The sequence below is a fragment of the Panthera onca genome, chromosome F2 (genome assembly GCF_046562875.1).
Source record: "Panthera onca isolate mPanOnc1 chromosome F2, mPanOnc1 haplotype 2, whole genome shotgun sequence".
In the NCBI taxonomy this organism is placed as follows: domain Eukaryota; kingdom Metazoa; phylum Chordata; class Mammalia; order Carnivora; family Felidae; genus Panthera; species Panthera onca.
The window spans coordinates 73,674,074-73,694,227 of record NC_138356.1 but is presented as its reverse complement, the minus strand read 5'-3'; the positions used below and the strand labels follow the sequence as shown (position 1 = coordinate 73,694,227).

Here is a 20,154-nt window from a genome sequence, read left to right as displayed (position 1 = left end):
TATCCCACTCCAGGGACTGCAAAAGGGTCCCCCCAAACCAAACTAATCTAAGTAAGTTGATACAGGATACGGAAGCTTTCCCTATCCAAAGCATTCCTGGGTACGGGGCCAACTGCTAAGTGAGAGTAACAAAAACAGGAGCGTGTTTCCCATTTAAAGTCACCGTGTGGTAACGAACTCAACTCGCTGCACTGATTCTCCACACGAACTGCAGCTACAACCCCCGGGAGACTGGAATGACCACTGTGTTTCTACCCTCCCCGCTGCCCATCCCAACATGGTTTATGGTTACGAAGCCCAAGCCTCGGTATTTTTAAAGCACAGGGCTCCCCGGGTGATTCTGACGTGCAGCCGGGATTAAGAACACTAGGGGCTTAGTCCTTCAGACGTGGAGGGACTTGACCTGAACACTCCGGACTTGTTTCTCAGCAGATTCATCTGGTTGTTCACGTCGGGGAAAGAGCCGATGGGCAAGACCAGCACAGTCTCCTGAGTCCAGAGTCTGTCTCTCTCAAATGGTTCTATACTTGGGCGTGTGACAATGGTGTATGCACTGGGCCCTCCCCGACCCTTTCCGGAATCCTGTGGCTCCGGAACACGATCAACGTCAAAGCTCGCACACGTGGGAGTTTAGATACCGGGCTCCTTAAGTGATTCAAGGTGGTTTTCGACCTACTGCATACGCATCATGTTAGATAACTTGAAAGTCGAAGAGCACGTACTAGGATAACAGAGTGCAGATCAGCGCGAGGACTTCACGAAGCGGTTTGGCATGGTCTAGCAAGTCTGAAGAACCCATGACCCCTTACTTGGCAAGGCCTCTCCTACGGGCCTCAGAGAAACGGGCTGCCCACAGCACACCACGCGTACAGTAACGCTCACGGCAGCCCGGTCCACGACAGCCCCAAACTAAGGACCATTCAAACGTCCCCGACAGGAGAACGCGTAACTTAGTGCGTTCGTGGTCCGCAACACTACGCGGCTACGCATGTGAACAAAATTTACCAAAGCGGAGCTAAACGAAAGGAGACCTAAGAGTACACGTGACACGGTCTGGTTCCTTTCCTACAAAATACAAAAACTGACAAAACCCTACTACGGTATTGTTCAGGGAGCTACAGATGAACACGTAGGTGGCAAACCGTGAAGGCGGGGGGGAAAGGCAACGAGTCTGTTTTCATGAAAGAACAGGGATTTCCCGCCGAGGAAGACACGGGGCTGTGGCGGGCCGGGCGCGACGGCGCCTCCGCCGTTGGGCCAACCGGACGGTGCCCGCACCTGCTACATTGCAAAACAACTCGTACTTTCTTCCTCCGCGGGATTCCCTGAGCTGCCGACACCGTTCCCGAGAGCTCCCCCGTGTGGCGACATTCGGTCAGGAGTAGAGCTTTGGGCACCAGATACCGAGCGGCGACGGCTCGTCCTTGTGCCCGGAAGCGTCAGGAAATGAGAGGCGAAGGAGCGCCTCCCAACGTCAACTGTGAAGCTTCCTGCCTGGGACGCGGTTCTCCAAACACAGACCCAAAGCCTAAGATGTCCCTAAGGCGCGGGGATGGAGCAGTCTTGGGCTGGGTAGTGCTATCCAGAGGGCGATCCATCATCCCCTGACTAGACAGCCCCAACTTTATTCCCTTTAGGCCTCTGCTGATATCGCCACAAGGTGCCAGTTAAAGCTGCATAAGAAACCAAGCAACATTTTGACTCACAGAATAAACTGGAAGGTAAATGAAAAAGGCTGTCCAGTTATAAAAATAAAATTGAATTTGACAAAAATGAACAGATCACACCGCGATACACCAGAAAGAAAAGGTTCATACTAACAGTACCAAATGCTTTGCCAGTTATTTAACATTATAAAATGGAAGGATAACTAATCCAGAGAACTTTAAAAATTCAAAACTTTTAATAATTTAGACATGGAATAATAGTCTAATCTCTCAGCCCAACTGGACCCTTCCAAACTGGTTGGCTCGCAAAATTAAGCAACGAAAAGGAGTATTTCTGTTACTGTCATACCAGATAAAATAAAATGAATCCAGTCCTCAAATTCAGGATTGCTTAATGTCATTACATAAAGTCAAAACCTAAAAGTTAACTATCAATGAGTTTTCAAAATTCATTCTATTTATCATGATTAAAATTTCTTCAGTGAGGAGAAACAACTTCTTTCGTTAACTGGATAATATAAAGAAATACTGAAAAAGTAAAAGCTGGAAAGAGTTAATGCCTTTGCCCTATTTATTAACCACTTTTTTCATATATAACATAGCCAAATAATCATTTTACTCACATTAATTCAGTGACGGTATTTCATTAATCATTTTTTAAATTATTTTAGAAAGAGCATACACATCTGTGAGTGGGGGAAACGGGCAGAGGGAGAAAACGAGAGAGAGAGAGAGAGAGAGAGAGAGCGCGCACGCGCGCGTGCAAGTGGGGGAAACAGGGAGAGAAAGAATCTGAAGCAGGCTCCATGCTGAGCAGGAGGGCTTGACACAGGGATTGACACAGGTCAATCCCATGACCCTGGGATCGTGACCTGAGGGATAAAGAGTCGGACGCTCAACCGACTGAGCCACCCAGGCACCCCTATAAATCATTTTTCAAATGAAGGGTTATTTTTCAAGTTTTTAAATGTTTATTTATTTTTGAGAGAGAGACAGAGCGAGCGAGCCCTCAATGAAGTTTTAAACTGTAGGGGCATTAACTTGAAACACAGCAATCAACAGTAATAGCAAAACAAAAGATGGTGACAGGGACAAAGCATGGCCTAGTAATGAGCCAAAAAAAGAACGGGTGTTACAGACGTCTGCATCTATCTTCCTATGGGGCTGTCTGCTGTTCCCTGCACCTCTAAAGACCAAAGCACTTATCCACCATGACTGGGATTATCTTGAAGCCAGCTGGCATGTTTGTGTCATGGAGACTGTTGTATCTCTCAATGTGGAGCTCAGAATCTAGCAAATACTCAAGCTTTGGATGAAGAATACACAGAAAAATTATTCACTATGCTAAATAACTTTTAAGTGCCATGATTTTCTAAATTCAGCTACCAGCCAAGAAACCTACAAAATTTAAGTGATCGGGGGGCGCCTGGATGGCTCAGTTGGTTAAGTGTCCAACTTTGGCCTCAGGTCACGATCTCAAGCTTTGTGAGTTCAAGTCCCGCATCAGGCTCCGTGCTGGCAGTGCAGAGCCTCCTTCGGATTCTCTCTCTCTCTCTCTCTCTCTCTCTCTCTCTCTCTCTCTCGTTCTTGCTCTCTGCCCCTCCCCCACTTGCACGTGCGCTTGCTCTCTAAATAAATAAATAAATAAATTTAAGTAATCGTAATGAAAATCTAGTTATGATTTAGAAGGGCAGAAATCAGGGGCGCCTGGGTGGCGCAGTCGGTTAAGCGTCCGACTTCAGCCAGGTCACGATCTCGCGGTCTGTGAGTTCGAGCCCCGCGTCAGGCTCTGGGCTGATGGCTCGGAGCCTGGAGCCTGTTTCAGATTCTGTGTCTCCCTCTCTCTCTGCCCCTCCCCCGTTCATGCTCTGTCTCTCTCTGTCCCAAAAATAAAAAAAAAAAACAAAAAAAAAAAAAACGTTGAAGAAGGGCAGAAATCCTGCCTACCTCATCTTCATATCCCAAATAATGCACAGAGTAATGCCTAATACGGTAAACACTCATTATATTTATTTCTTCAATAGTGATAAGTATTTTCAAAAACAAGCCATTAAAAGTGGAATCAGTGTGTGTGTTTGGGGTGGAGAGGAGTGTGGGACAGAAATTACGGAGAGACATTTTACTCAAAGGAAGAATTTAGAACTACCGTAGCATCCAACAATGCTTAAACACAGGCTAGAAGAGATACCGTCAAGATAGGTGTGGTAAGGTGGGAGGGCTAAAGATGGCTCAGCCGGTTAGGCATCCAGCTTCGGCTCAGGCTCAGGCTCAGGTCACGATCTCGCAGTTTGTGGGTTTGAGCCCCGCACTGGGCTCTGTGCTGGCAGCTCAGAGCCTGGAACCTGCTTCAGATTCTGTGTCTCCTTCTCTCTCTGCCCCTCCCCCCATCTCAAAAATGAACTTAAAAAAAAAAAAAAAGATGGCAGCTTGAGACTTCCAACTCCAAACCTGAACGGCTTCCTTTTAAGGTCACAGATCAATGTATAACTACCTAACAAGTCAAACAGCTATAACTTTTATCATGCATTATTTTTATGAAAATAATCTTACCTTTTTCATGAAACTTGTGTCTTGTCTACAAATTTTTTCTCTTTTTATCTTTAGGTCAGCTACATCTGGTATTATTCTAGAGACAACAGATCATTTTTCATGAATAGCATATTTAGTTATAAAATCGTACCTTCTAGGGCATATCATAGTTATACTTAGGAATTCGAACTTTTCAACACATTTCAATGAGCATTTGAAATAAGCCTATATGTAATGATACTACTGAATTACCAACCTCAATTAAGGGGAATTTCATAAAATCATCTTGACTCCTGTCATTCCTAAGTTTAAAGCAAAGCCAAAATAAAAGTCACATAACTAGCGATTACTAATAGACGAGATCTCTGCAAATGCATTAAAAGACCTTTAAACATTTGCTCTCTTAATTAATAATTAAATTGCCTCAATACCAATTAAACTTCGAATAAATCTTAAAAATCTTAGATTAAAAAAACACAATACTAAATACATTAAATTTAAAAACATTATCATTAAGCCTATTTCAAAATGGCCCAATACCTGATCCCTCGAAGTTTTGCCCTGTTGTCATGGCGATCCATGAGGTTATGCATTACTTCCAAGACTAACTGTCTCAGTTCATAGTCTTCCATGAGGGATGGTGATAACAAAGGATCCAGAAAAGACCCAGGCAGTGCAGTAACAATTGTCTTTGCTTTATATCCAGAGGTCACCTGATTACAGGGAGGAAAAACAAAGCAACAAAAAACCTTTGTCATGAATCCTTCTTTGATAAAATGCTCAAACTGTTTTATAAGAACCATAAACTTAGGGAAACAGCAATTATGAACATAAGCCTGAATGAAAAACAAAGAGGAAACTTCTAAGGTAGTGAGGATTTTACTGAATTTACAAAAATACCATAATGAAGAGAATAAAATTAATACAAGCACGTGCTTACCACGTGCCAGGCACGAATCTAAAGATGCACTGTATGAGTATTAACCTCATCTTCTCCTCATCCCTATGAGGCAGGCATCAGTGTGTACCCCCATTTGGTGAAGAAAAGAGGCTCAGAGAGGGTTAAGAATCTATGGGACAGGTAGTCAGTACTAAATGGACACAAGGTATTAGGTAGCAAATAGTACAGGTAAGACCTCAAAATTTTGAATTTAAATTGGCAAATTTTTCTCCTAAAGTAAACAGTTTAGGTTAACAGGAATACATTTTTATTTTGGAAAGCTGTACTTTATTCATTACTTGCTCTGACATTTCCGGATGTTATCTCCATGTTCCAAATTTAAAGCTTTTAAAGAGAAAATACTTAAATGCTATTAAACATTTTAACCATACCACATAGGCATTCATTCGGGTGACTAAGTGGTACAATTAGGGTTAGAGACAAGATGATTTATTCAGGGTACTTGTTTTTAATGAAAAGGCTTAAAAACAAAAGAAATTCCAGGTGGGGAATCTCGACATTCAGGATTACAAATATGAACATCTGACATTTACATTTGGGCACTTAACTACAATTTGAGGTGATTTTATTTATTTTTAAATGTTTGTTTATTTATTGAGAGAGACAGAGAGACAGTGAGAGGGAGAGAGGGAGGGAGGGAGGGAGAGAGGGAGGGAGGGAGAGAGTGATGGAGGGAAGGAGGGAGGGAAAGAGGGAGGGAGAGAAAGAGGGAGGGAGAGAAAGAGGGAGGGAGAGAAAGAGGGAGGGAGAGAGGGGAACATGGGAAAGAGAAGGAAAGAGAGAATCCCAAGCAGGTTCCACACTCAGCTCAGAGGCCAACACTGGGCTCGATCTCACCAACCGTGAGATTATGACTTGAGCCGAAATCAGGAGTCAGAGGCTTAACTGACTGAGCCACCCAGGTGTCCCTCGGACGGAGGTGATTTTATAAGTAAGCAAGGAAATTGGTAGGACAACTGCTACCCACCTAGAAAAGTTAAAAATATATCCAAGTCTCACATCACAGACATAAATCAACTTCAAAGATGCAGCTATGGAAAACTAAATTTTAGGGGCACCTGGGTGGCTCAGGTGGTTAAGTGTCTGATTCTGATTTCGGTTTAGCTCATCATCTCATAGTTTGTGCGACTGAGCCCCACATTGGGCTTTGCTCTGACAGCATGGATCCTGCCTGAGATTCTCTCTCTTTCTCTGCCCCTCCTCTGTTTGCTCTTAAGCATGCACTTTCCCTCTCTCTCTCTCTCTCTCTCTCTCTCTCTCTCTCAAAATAAATTTTTAAAAAAAGAGCCAAATTTGAGAAACTTTTATAAGAAAATATAAACAAAATGCATTAGTATCATAAGAGGGGGTAAGGGTTCTTTTTTTTTAAATTTTTTTTAATGTTTTTATTTATTTTTGAGACACAGAGAGACAGAGCATGAGCAGGGGAGGGGCAGAGAGAGAGGGAGACACAGAATCCAAAGCAGGCTCCAGGCTCTGAGCTGTCAGCACAGAGCCCAATGCAGGGCTCAAACCCAAGGACTGTGAGATCATGACCTGAGCTGAAGTCGAACGCCCAACTGACTGAGCCACCCAGGCGCCCCGAGGAGGTAAGGGTTCTTAAACAGCATACAAATAAGAAGGCACAAAACATATGAAAGGACTGATAAATGCTGGCATATTTTGAAAACTTCTGTAAGGCAAGCACAATAACCAGAATTAAAAATGAAACACAAAAGATATTCCTAATCTCTAGGTATGAAATATTTCTTTTAAAAAATGGGATCATGTGTATAATGAAGATTTCCTAAAACAGATTTTAAAGATCTTTAAAGATAAAGATTTGGAAAGGACACACATTCCAAATAATCAGCTCCTAGTTTGTTCTAGATAGTCAAATCAAAGATGAAAATAATTACTATAAAATATTCAGAGGACTTCACATATTAGGTATGCTTTTCCTTTTTAGCTATTTATAGCTGAATTGCTATCCAAACAAGAAGTCATTATTTGGTCAGTGTACGAAAGAAATGGCCTGATTTGTAACAAGAACATGGTTTCACATTCGAGTTCTAGTCTTCAGCTCCAAGCCTCTGGGCCCAAGCATCTTCGTGTATGAAACACAATACTTTCTACCCTTTATATGTTTTGTCATTGTGGAGGTCAAAATAAGATGACAGAAGTGAGGAATAAACAGTAAAAGAATAAAATAAAATATTTAAGAATATAAGCCATAGGGAAAAGACTAACCATAAATAGATAGTATCTTACAGTACAAGAAAATGTTGATAACGTCAAGCTGTTCTTTTAACCTCTTCAATAATGGAAGTGTATTCTTCACTTATCTTAAATGCCTTACCATAAGTAAAGATCTCAGCAACATTATCTGAATCCGCCTGGTTCCCAAATCCCTAAGATATACAAAATACTGGTATTATCTTATTAATAGTTATCGACATTAACATTATTTCCTTTATTGGTTAATTTTAAAACTCTATTTTGGTTACAGACTGTTTTCATACAAGCTAAAGTCATGGCTCACTTTATATTCAAGTCAATTTCATATAAATTAAAGAGTTCTATGTAAAACACAAACACAAAAATTCAAACAGAAATTAAAAAGCTATTAGCTAGCTCTCAAAGAAAACAGACCAATAATGTAATGATATTCAACCATATGAGCCCACAATGAAACAACCCCAGTTAAAAGATGCTACAAATTAGAGAATGTATTTATCTTGAATATAACTGACATAGTAACCATTTAACATGTATCCATAAGCAGGAATGGACAGATGATTCAAAAAAAGAGCTAACAACTGGAAAAGGTTATCTAATTAATGTCAAAGAAATATAAATCAAATTGAGACTATCGTTTCTTTATTAAATTAAAAACACACAAATATTTACAAACTAAAGCTGTAGCATGTTGTAAAATCAAATCAAACTATAAAATGAGGAAGCCAAAACATATGATCTTTAAAATCACTAAAATTCTAGGAATAAGTCAACATTCTGGCAAAAGCGACATTCATCTTTAAAATTATGACAGGAAATCTGAAGTGTTACCCTACATCACGTAGGTACATAGATAATGTCCAAGCTAAATAAACCTTCAACCTAGTCAATATAAGACATAGAAAACTTGAGAATGTATGATATTTTGAAAACGGATTCTAAAATCACACAATGTTGATGCAACTGGTTAGCAATCTAGTGCCATAAAAACAATGTTTTCCACAGGATTTTTATTACTAATGATTAAAAAAAAACCATTTTATAACATCACAATGAAATTAAACCCAAGATTAAATTAAAATTTATAGATTGAGAACATAGGAAAACTACATAGTCATACCCTAGTTGACTGATATCCAAAGTGTGAGTGGATGTTCCAAAAACGGGTACTTTTCCCATAATGAACATCATGATTTCTGACCTCTGATAATCTGGTAGGTTACTTCCAAAAAATCCTATGAAAATATTAGGATCAAGTTAGGATAAATCTTACACATTGAAAAGGTTATTTTTCCATAATACAAAATCATAACACATTTTTAATCAAAGCTTTCAATATGTGGTAAAACAATGTCTTTCGGTTACATATAACACTAAAAATATTATTTTTTTTTTAATTTTTTAATTTTATTTTTGAGAGAGAGAGAGAGAGAGAGAGACAGAGACAGAGTGCGAGAGGGGGAGGGGCGAGGGTGGGTGGGACACGGAACCTGAAGCAGGCTCCAGGCTCTGAGCTATAGGCACAGAGCCTGACACGGGGCTCGAAGTCAGGGAACATGTGATCATGACCTGAGCTGAAGTCGGAGGTTTAACCAACTGAGCCACCCAGGTGCCCCTAACTCCAAAGGTATTCTAATTTCTTTTGTCCAAAATCACTTAATCATGTATAGAAGATGTGCAGTACAGACTAATACTTAGATAAAACAGTAAACGTCTGACAGTCTTTTGCATATAGTTTACAGTGGCAAACCATCATCGATTTGAGTTGGACCTTTAGAAAAAGGACGGAAAAAAAAAACCCTTTGGTAGTATTTCTGATGAAATTCTTGTTTGCATATTGTGAACCTAACTTCTTTTTCTGGTAAGGAAGTCAGTAATTAGGCCAATTTTGGTAATTTTGGTGAAGAAGTAAAAAATTTGGTCACTACTTTGGCTTCCTAAAATTGCTGAGATGTTGTAGAATGTCATTACAAAGAACCAGATTTACATTTTAACCCAGTGGGTTAATTCAATACGTGTAACTCAACTAATGCAAAAAAATAGTAATAACTTATTTACTTGTCATTTTTCTCATGCACTCTTAGGTCTTGTGGATATTTTAAATTTATCTGCTGTGGCTTTTAATGGTTTACTTCCTAGTTTAAAAGACTTAAGACATTTAGTTATCACTTACTCAAACTTCAAACTTTGTTGTTTCTTTGAAAGACCAGAACAGGAATCAAATCATGCTAGTTTTGTTCAGTTCTTAAAATGCAACATAATCATTATAAAAACCTTCTCATTTTTAATATTTCTTGAAGAATAGTTTCTCAATTTAACTCTTCAGTTTCTATAACTGGAATTTACAAACTATGCAAACTCAAACTGTTCTATTTATCATCTGATTGGATCTGGGGATAAAGTCCTTCCCCATTATCATACACTTCAGCAATCAAAAATCTCATGATCTTAACACGGCTCAATCTATATAAAGTATATCATTCTAATACTTCAAGAGCACATATTTAAGAGGTATTTGGATCCTCACACAACCTGATGAGTCTAGGTACTGTTATGAACCTTCATTGCCTCTCGTGGAAATGAGGAAATGAGAGGTTAAGCCCTCAAACAAAAAAAAATTACACACCTAACATTAAGGCCTGGGTGAGGGCTATTCATTTCCAAAGCCCATGTTATTATTACACTCTCCTCCCTCCCTGTAAGGTCCTTTAACTTTCCAAGAACCCAATTAGATATGTTCCTAATCACCGTATAAAAACAGACACTGATTTTCTGTTCCAAGCAAGCCAGTCATTACCACAAGGGCAGGAAGTCTCCAACATACTCAACTGGGAGGACAGTCCCGAAAGGAACTCATTCTCTGTAGCCACTGTTTGTATCTGAACCGAGCAGAAGTGCTAAGGGGCCCCCAGGAGGAACACGGCAGGGAGCTGCACTCTTGATTACCATAAAAAAGGAGCTGACAACAGCCTCGCATTTTCAAGTGCCAAAGGCACAGCAGCCCTGCTCCCTAGTCCAACAGCATGATCCACGTGACCTGATAAGTACCGGAGTACTGAGAACTTCTCAAAGAAAATATTGAGGAAATCAGAAGTGTGACTGAATACAAATCTTACTCACCGTGCCACACTGCATTTCTTTTCTCTCATGTTTTAATTTTCATGTTATTCTGAATGTGTCATATCACAGAAATATTGCTTGTGTCTGTTGTATATTTACTTTGTAACAAAATACTTGAAAAACAATAAATTAAATATTCTAGAGTGAAACAGTAACACTGAATTAATCAGAAGTCACAATTTAATTAATTCTGTGAAAACAAGAATTGATTTGATATACTATCTTAAAATATCACAAAAAATCCGGGGCGCCTGGGTGACTCAGTCGGGTAACTGTCCCACTCTGGCTCAGGTCACGATCTCTTGGTTCCAGAGTACAAGCCCCACGTCGCGCTCTGTGCTGACAGCCCGGAGCCTGGAGCCTGCTTCAGATTCTGTGTCTCCCTCTGTCCCTCTGGCCTTCCCCTGCTCGCACTCTGCAACCCCCTCTCTCTCAAAAACAAATAAATGTTAAAAAAAAATAGATCCTAAAAATCCATAAACAAGCCAAATAAATTTAAGAGTCATCATAAAAGCTAGGTTTACCATACACTGATCAAATTGCTTTAAGCAACATCTAGAATGTCTCTGCTGTATTGAGATGCCATGGTAATTAATACTGGCCTCCATTCTATTTGGTCTTTTCACTCCCCAAAATCTTAAGCACCTACTATGTGTCAGCGTGTTGAATAAGACACACATGGGCCCTTGCCCTCATGAAGACGATTCCCGCGCACATGATAAAATCACAGCTAGGTGGAACAGGTACTACACCAAACAGATAAACCATATTCATCCACAAGGGGAGAGTCACACGCATCACAAAGCCCTAGTACAGGGCCTGGTGTATATACACACTCAACAGTTAAGTGCAGAATGCAGACCCATAATGCACATATACACGTCCATAAAACTTTAGAAATAAAATAAAAAAAATAAACTTTGTATTAAACATTCCAAAGGACTATTATAAATATAAGTAGCTTACTCTAAGGAAAATTACCAACAAGGCACAACCGGGGCTCCAGAATAAATTTATATATGACTCTATTTTTAGCAGAAATCATTAGTAACCATCAGAAATTAGGTGCTAAGCCCCAGAAACAAAACTCAATTTTGAAATTATTCTAGCAATCACACAGTTACATTAAAACATGATCTGGAAATTCTAAAGATATTAGGAGGAGGTTAAAGTAGAATAGGAATTTGCTTACTTTACTTTGTATTTAAATACAGTCAGATCATTTTATTTCCCCCCAAAAATTCTCATGGCTGTTTAAAAGATTTATTTATTTATTTATTTATTTATTTATTTATTTATTTATGAGAGCACAAGTGGGGGAGGGGCAGAGAAAGGGGGACAGAGGATCTCAAGCAGGCTCTGTGCTGACAGCAGTGAGCCCGAAGTGGGGCTTGAACTCACGAACTGTGAGATCACGAGGAGCCGAAGTCGGACGCTCAACCAACTGAGCCACCCAGGTGTAGGATGTTTTTGGGTTTTTTTTTTGAAGTAAGTTCTTTATCCTTTTACCCTTTGTACATTAACTATGTTTAACAACAACAACAACAACAACAACAACAGACATATGAAATTAAAGCCCAGGGTGTCAGTGAGTACCAGATCTTGGTTTCTAATACCACTCCTCACTAAAAGAAACCACAGCTCTTTGAGAAATGATGGATTCCATGGCTGGGGCAAGAAATATGAAATGAGTCGTTAACAGCTTAAACCAGTAAGGCGGTGCTCAAAAGAAATGGGATGTTACGAAGACCTGGAAAGGGGAGTTCCCGTTGGCCAAATCTGGGACAACTTCAGCACCAAGATGTAATAATACAGAATGAATTATGCAGCATGAAAACACAAGTCCGTAAGCTCATACCAACAAAGATATAAATACCTGCACTCCTACCTACATACACAGGGGAGAAAAAAGGCCCGCTCACACAGAACACAGAGTGCCACCTGACAGACCATCCACTTGCAACATTACGGTAAAGACTGGTTCAGTAGGAATGACGAACGGTTACTAAATTCAGGGGGAGCTCTGGGTGAAAAGCAGAACATCTGCATGGTCTAAAAGTATATGCTCAGAGACCGTTTATTATTTGCAAGGATAAAAACTGAAACCGTACAGCAGAGAGACAGAACACTTTGAGTGATCAAAACGAACATCACCAATGACTAGCAAAAGCACACTGTGCACCTCTGTGTGTAACATTCTGAGAAGAACTTTCTCTCTTATGGAGCATCCAACCAGGAATGCACAGACAAACTTAACCATGGGCAAACACTGGACAAACCCGAATGGGAAATTTTTTTTTTTTCTTTTTACAAAGGGGGTGGTGTACAGTTAAAAACTCACATTTCATAAATGAATAGTTCCAGGCTAAAGGAACTAAAGAAATATTACAAATAAATGCAATTTATGATCCTAGGCTGAATCTTAGACCTAAGGAAAAACATGCTCTGAAGGACATTAGGTCAAATGACAAAACTGAAATACAGCAGTTTGATTATAGTACTGTGCCAATGTTAAATTTATTGACGTTAATAACTGTACTCTGGTTATGTAAGAAAAATATCTTATTTTTTGGAAAAATACTCTGTGGTAAAAGGCCATAGTGTATATGCACTTAATATCTAATGGGTTAGGGAAAAAAAAACAAGGATGTACGTACCTACCTCTCTCTACATGTCTATATTTGTATATGGACATATACGTATATATGCACATGTACACGCATGTGTGCACACACGGAGAAATGCAGGGAGGGAGAGTAAATGGTAAAATAAATAGCATAAAATATTAACAGATGAATCTGAGCAAAGGGTATACAGTGTTCTCTGTCCTATTCTTATGTTTGCTTATTTTCTGAATATAATGTTTTTTAAAAGTCTAAGGTCCCATTCATCCACCTTTGACTAATGTACCGTAAGAGACCACTCTCAGCAAGAGCTTTCTTAATCACGATTTTACACAATAGTTTTGAGAAGTGAAACATACTCACCTATTGTTTGGATGATAGCATTCTGCACAATCTTCTCATCATTGTCTTTGGTACTGGTGTTTAAGTTGGCACTGCCTACAGATCCCCCCTGTAAATCATTTGCTTCAAATTCAACACTGAGACGCAGGTGCTTCAGTAGGGTGTTAAAGACTTCCAGCACCGTGGGTCCTGGAAATGAACACTACTGTGAGCTTTTCCAGTATTATGTACTCGAAACCAATTCTCCTATTTCTCAAATTTTTGGGTATTTCCAGAGTAGTGAAAAGGTAAATGAGAAACACCTAAATAAGAAAGTTTCCCAGTTATTCCAGCAAACATTTACTGGGCATCTCTGAGCAACTCACCGCTTGAACCTCTGGTACAAACCACACAAAATGTGTATGTGCATATAAATATTACCAAAAAGTTTCCATCCATATAATCGTGTGTACTAGACAAATAATGTGTATTAGGACAATATTTACCTTAACTGTTGTGTCAGAATCCACGGAATTACGGTACTATAGCCCACTGTAATGTTGGAAATTTATTTTGCAACTTTTGAGGCTGAAGAAGGAATTTGCCTCCATTATTAGAAACTTGCCAACTCATCAGATTCAAGTCAATGAAATTTGCTCTCTGCTTTCAGTTCTATAAATACTCTGCACATATGTGTCACTGCATCCATCACACTATAGTTTAATCAGTGTTTTTATGTGCACCTTCAACTCTTAATTACAATGTTCTTTATCTAGGACATGGAGCCACGTTCAAATACCTCTTTAAATGTACAGAGCTTAGCACATGGTACCTCGTACATAATAGACAGTAATGTGTTAAGTCAACATATTATGTTTCATTTAATGTTTCAAATTAAGTAACTTTCCAGTTAAACGACTGCTTCCATCTTTTTGAGATAAATTACAAGATGAGCAATAAAAAGTCCATATCCAAAAGGCCCACTCCCTAGCTGACACTGAACGAGCATTAGAGTTTTTGAGTAGCAAATGTATTTCTACTTTGACTTTGAAGCAACGAAACCATAACCAGATTCTCCTTCTAACTTCAGTAATTCTACTATGGACTCTTCCATTCTTCAAATGACATGACCTGTCCCTTCTCCTTATTACCCCTGTAGTCAGTCGGTTATTGAATCCTGTTTACATTCCCGCTCCTGTGCTGCCCTCCAAGGTCAAGTTCTTTCCCTAGTGCCTACAATGATGACAACCACCTGTTATTTCCAAAGTGCCCTACGTTTTGCAGCCAGATGATCTATCCTATTACATATCTTTGATGATTACAGTAATTCTCTTAAGAGTATCAATCAACGGTATAATTATGTCCACGACCTGGCCACAACGTTAAAGCAACTTCTCTGACTTCCTCCATGCTACCACACATTCTAGCCAAACGGGCTACATAAGATTTTGCTCTTACCAACCTGTTTTCCATTCCTGGTTTGCATTCTGGTTTTCTTACTGTATGTGAACAAATTCTGCCTTGAATTATAGCCTTAGAGAGAGTTGTCTAACTCCAAGTAAACCATAAGTGTCTTAAACCTAGATCCTCCCAAACGTGTAACATATAATTGGTTTTCAAAAATCTTTATTAGAAAAAAGGAAGAAGGGAAGGAGAAGCTGATATGGAGGAAAATGCTCGCATGTACACTAAAGAAGTCTGAGAATCATGCGACCCCAAAATTTCAAGAGAAATTACAGCACATTTAAAAACATTAAAAAAAACACATTAAGGTATTTTTAAAGAGTCTTCCATACACTGCTATACCTACTAAAAAAACCTCTGGAACAGATTAATGCATTAATTTTTTTATTTGAGCTTTTTGTTTTTTTTGGGTTTTTTTGGTGGACACTCACCTATGGAACCTTTGGCAGCAATGGCAACAGCCTCTAATAGAACCTGAATGATACCTGCTCGGACCCGTGGAGAATCTTTTTTACGAGCATCAAGGTGTCCTAGAATTTCCTGAATTACGTGGTGAGAATACTGAGCCTAAAAGAAGCAAAATAGTATAGAAAAACGTATGAGCAGTTATACGCACACTGGCGGAATTCTCAAAGAGTGAAAAACCATGTGACACTTAAATCTCCAATTACAGGAGGCTGGGACTTGTGTTACGAAACAATATGGAGCCATTAAAAACCATGCTTTTTAAGAACAAACAGGGATACCGGAAAATATTTATAATACCCTGGATGAAAAAAACAAGTTGCAAAATACTATGCTTAATCAAATTTAATGTTTCTTTAAAAATACATAGAGAACTAGAATTATAGACACCTAAATATCAACAGTAGCCAGGATTCATGAGAGGTTTTTATTCTCTTCATACTTCTCTGTAATTTCAAAGGCATTTATATACTCTTATAATCTGACAATAGGACAAATACAGTATTTAAAAATAAACAAGATTATGACATTTATAGCACTTTTCTCTTACCCAAACTCGATAAATATTATTTCTCCTTATGGATATCTAATGCTAAACAGTCAAAACTTCCATCTCATCAAAAGCCAGTATCAAAAGGAAAATGTTATCAATGTACACGATTAACTTTAAATCCAGGAGATATCAGAAGCTTTGCGATTTATAATTTACAAAGGAAATTTTATCACAGATAAATCTGATCAATCACAATGAATGCTACTGGGACTTAAATCTAAAATAGAATATATAGAAAGTGTTTAACTACATACTCTTCGATTTCTTTTTTTTTTTGTTTAACAGAGTAGCAAAGCTGTGTTTTTTAAATTAATAACTATACCCAGGAGTCATGAGTGGGTCTACCGCCAAGTTGTAAAAAAACAAAAACAAACAAATAAAAAGGACTATGGCCCTGAATCTCCTGGTCTGTGTTTGCCTTCTGATAGGCGTCACCACTCTCTGAATTTTCAGACTGCTCACCTTTTCCTCCTTTGGAATGGGTGGTTTTATACTAATAAGCAGTATTATGTTAGCCCCACATTATGGCTACTCTGCTCAAAAGCAAAAAACAAAACAAACAAAACAAAACAAAAAAACTTCTTCATCTCTATCAATAAAACCGAATTCGTCTCCGAGTATTTCTGGCATTTCTGTCACAACACATCTACTTGTACAACAACCCAAGGTAAACATTTTCACCTTTACTTTTTGCTATGTTAAAACAGGAACGCCAAAACTTACGCAAAACACAAAAGTGAACTTCTCACACGGGAAGCTGGGTGCTTCTGATGCGTGAAGCTCACTCAAGTAAGAGTTTGTCTTATAAACAGGACGGCAACTTGATCTGTCCAAACCCGGACACTTCAGAGAGTGAGTGAGTATTAATCACCACATACAGCGGGGCTATTCTAAGCAAAGCCAAGCAAAGCACCTGTTCGCAACCGCTTGCGAACACCACCTTGGAAAAGGAGCACAAACAGCAATGCGGTGGACCACACTTCGCGTCCGAAGTTTCTGACGCTGGTTTACTGGGCTATCGCGTACCTGCCGCACAACTCACCTCACGGGGAATTTTAAAACAATATTAACGTATGAGTAGCTTTAAGAAGCAACAGGATAGAGTGGCTAAGTGTGTCAGATTTGCCCAAATTCAAATTCAGGCTCCATCACTTTATACCTTAATAGCTTATAACTTAAGAGAGGACCACTTTGGGGCACCTACGTCCGGGGGCTGGGGTGGCCTAGTGAGCGTCCGACTCCTGATCTCGGCTCCGGTCATGATCTCACGTTCGTGAGATTCGGCCCCGTGACGGGCCGCGGGTTATGCATGGACGGCGCGGAGCCTGCTTGGGATTCTCTGTCTCTGCCCTCCCCCACTGGTGCGCCCACACTTGCTCGCTCCTTCTCTCAAACTTTAAGAAAAAGAGAGGACTACTTCACCTCTCCGTACCTCAGTTTTCCTCACCTACAATATTTAGAAAATAAAAACAGTTATTTCATAGGATTGTTGTGGCACTTAAATGAGTTTGTTTGTGTAAAGAACCTAAAATTGTGTCTATCACAGGAAACGTGCTCAATCTAGCCACTACCACCATTTAATTGGTGACTCGTGGGATCACATATTATTACAACATTAAGCATAACAATAATGACAACAGAAAACACTTGATTCAGAAGCAGGTGCCAGGCACTGTTCTAAACACCGGATGTGTGTTATCACATTTTATCCACACCAGGAAGCAGCCAAACGCAATCACTCGGTGCACTTTACGGCGCGAGTGAAGCAGGTCACACAGAAACGCTAAGGAGGCCGAGCTGTGGATCTTGGTCCAACTTCAGGGCCTGGTTCTTAATCACCACATCTTATTACCTTTAACAAGCCAATTTAGAACAGAAGATGAGCTTTAAATATTCTCCCTTTACTACAAATGTCCTATTATATGTGAAACTATTTGAAACTACGTCTATTGTAACCCCTTAAGAATATGAACTCTGGTCAGACTAGTTTAATATTTTACGGAAAGAGTTTGAAATGTCACCTAAGAATGATTCCTATAAACAATTCTAAGGTAAACAGCAATGAAAACAATTTTACCAGAAGTTTTAATTATATCAGGATAGTTTTATTAAACAAATTCCCATTCTACTAGGTACGACCATTTAATTTTTGATTAACGGACTTCATAAAACATATGCTATACTTACGGCTATTTCCAAAAATATGCTGCGGGTCAGCAGTTTCTTAACATTTAATCAGCAAGTGTTCATTGAATTCCCTAAGTTTTTTTCACTTTATTAATTTACTTCTTGCAAAAAACAATTTAATAACAAAATGTGAACGAGGAGGGCAAATGAAGAAATACAAGACTACAAAAGACAGGAGAATAGTCTTAATTATGTCCACAGATTGTCAGATCAACTTCTAACCTACTAAGTAATTAAATTTAAAAAAATCTCAAAAGTTCTGATAAGGGGCGCCTGGGTGGCTCAGTTGGGTAAGCGTCCAACTCTTGATTTCAGCTCAGGTCATGATTTCACAGTTTGTGAGTTCAAGCCCCACATCGGGCTCTGCGCTGACCGTGCACAGCCTGCTTAGAATCCTCACTCTCCCTCTCTCTCTGCCCCTCCCCTGCTCTCTCTCAAAATAAATAAACTTTAAAAAAAAAATAAATAAAAAAAATAATAAAATGTTACAAGAAAGTTCTCACAAGATGGAAAAAACACTATGTGGGGCAACGGATCTTGAATAAACTACAGTGGTAATCATTTTACAATATATACGTATACCCAATCGTTATGTTGTATACCTTAAACTTACACAATGTTATATATCAATTACAACCCAATAAAAGCAGAAAATAAATTTTTAAAATTATCCTACCACACCCCAACCAGCTTTATTGTAACTACCACTTACCGAAAACTCACATTTGGAATGCTAACTTTAACTTCATGGTTGGTTGATTTAGACCAAAACTTGTGGAACAGAATGGCCACAGTTTCAATCCTGACCTCACTTTCTACCTGCGTGCCCGTGGGTGAGGTATCTGACCTCTCGAAAGATTAGTTTTCTGATCTGCGAAGGCGGGATAGTAACAATACCTACTGCTGTACAAAATGAGGATCAAACGACAGCACATAGGTTACTGGCAGAGTCACAGGACACAGTACAGCCAGCACTTCATAAATGGTACTTCTATTTTAAAATATAAATGAATTATTCGGTGCCTGAATATAAGTTTTGTTTGTTTCAGAAACGAGAAACCTAGAACTCAGAGGGACTGAATAATTTGCCCAAGTTCACACGACCAGTAAAGAGCACATCTAGGATGCAAATATTCGTATGACCTACAGTAAAAGCTATGCTGCTTCTTACTACCGTATCTCCTTTGAATTAAGGGTGACTTTTTAAAACAGAAAAAAATGCGGATTGTGTAAAAAATAAAAAAAAAGACTTAAAATCCCCACTTGAATTAACAGCTACCTGGGTCTGTTCAGGTTTTGGGGAAATCTAAGGTGTAGTCCTCCGCAGTCGAGTCGAGTGTCTCATCGTCAGGTTCTATAAAGGCTGGAGGAGTTGATACATGCACTATCCTAACAGTATAAACTCAATAAATGTTAGTGATTATTACCAGCTATATGCTGCTGTGATGAATTTCAATTCCATTACCAGTTTATCAGTGAAACATAAATACACAATATATTTAAATATACGCACCATAAACATCATCACAAGATATGTTACTTTTTATTAAATATCTTTTCATCTTGACAAATAAGAAAATAAGTGGTAAATTAAAATGAGACAAAAAACGAAACTAAGAACATGTTGTATACCTACCTCTAATGGTATGCTTATCAATACAAAAACAAAATTACTTACATAAATATGATAAATACTTAACCAATTCTTACCTGAATGGAATACATTATAATTTTAAAGCAGTGAACTGCAAATTCATTGGGATCCCATAGTTTGTGATGGTCTAAATGCCTGTAATTAAAGAAAGTCAGTTTAAGAGTTTTTTTGATTCTGCTTTCTTCCTCTAGAAGCTGACAATATGCAAAGCTTATCATAAGAATACTATCTAAAAGAAAGTTCATGTCTCCATTTTCAGAAATATGATACATTTTCCCCAACTGCCAGATCCTTTCATAAAACAACAACAATAAAAGGCTGGAATATAGGACTCTGAAATACCTAGATGAGCTGGCAAGAAAGGAAAGTCCCTCAGTTCAAACCCCGCAGAA

The 20,154-nt window shown here is 38.9% G+C and overlaps 1 protein-coding gene across 4 annotated transcripts in view; it reads right to left on the bottom strand.

Annotated features, from left to right (window-relative positions):
- EFR3A (EFR3 homolog A) overlaps positions 1-20,154 on the bottom strand; it is a 105,322-nt gene that overhangs the window by 29,786 nt on the left and 55,382 nt on the right. For all 4 annotated transcript variants that reach the window (XM_078441980.2, XM_078441979.2, XM_060611344.3 and 1 more), the window contains 7 exons: positions 19,819-19,897; positions 15,335-15,470; positions 13,482-13,649; positions 8,495-8,609; positions 7,496-7,547; positions 4,737-4,909; positions 4,218-4,293 (listed from right to left, as the gene is read on the bottom strand). In XM_078441980.2, the coding sequence (XP_078298106.2) occupies positions 4,218-4,293; positions 4,737-4,909; positions 7,496-7,547; positions 8,495-8,609; positions 13,482-13,649; positions 15,335-15,470; positions 19,819-19,897 (799 nt within the window). The remainder of the gene's footprint in view (positions 1-4,217; positions 4,294-4,736; positions 4,910-7,495; positions 7,548-8,494; positions 8,610-13,481; positions 13,650-15,334; positions 15,471-19,818; positions 19,898-20,154) is intronic.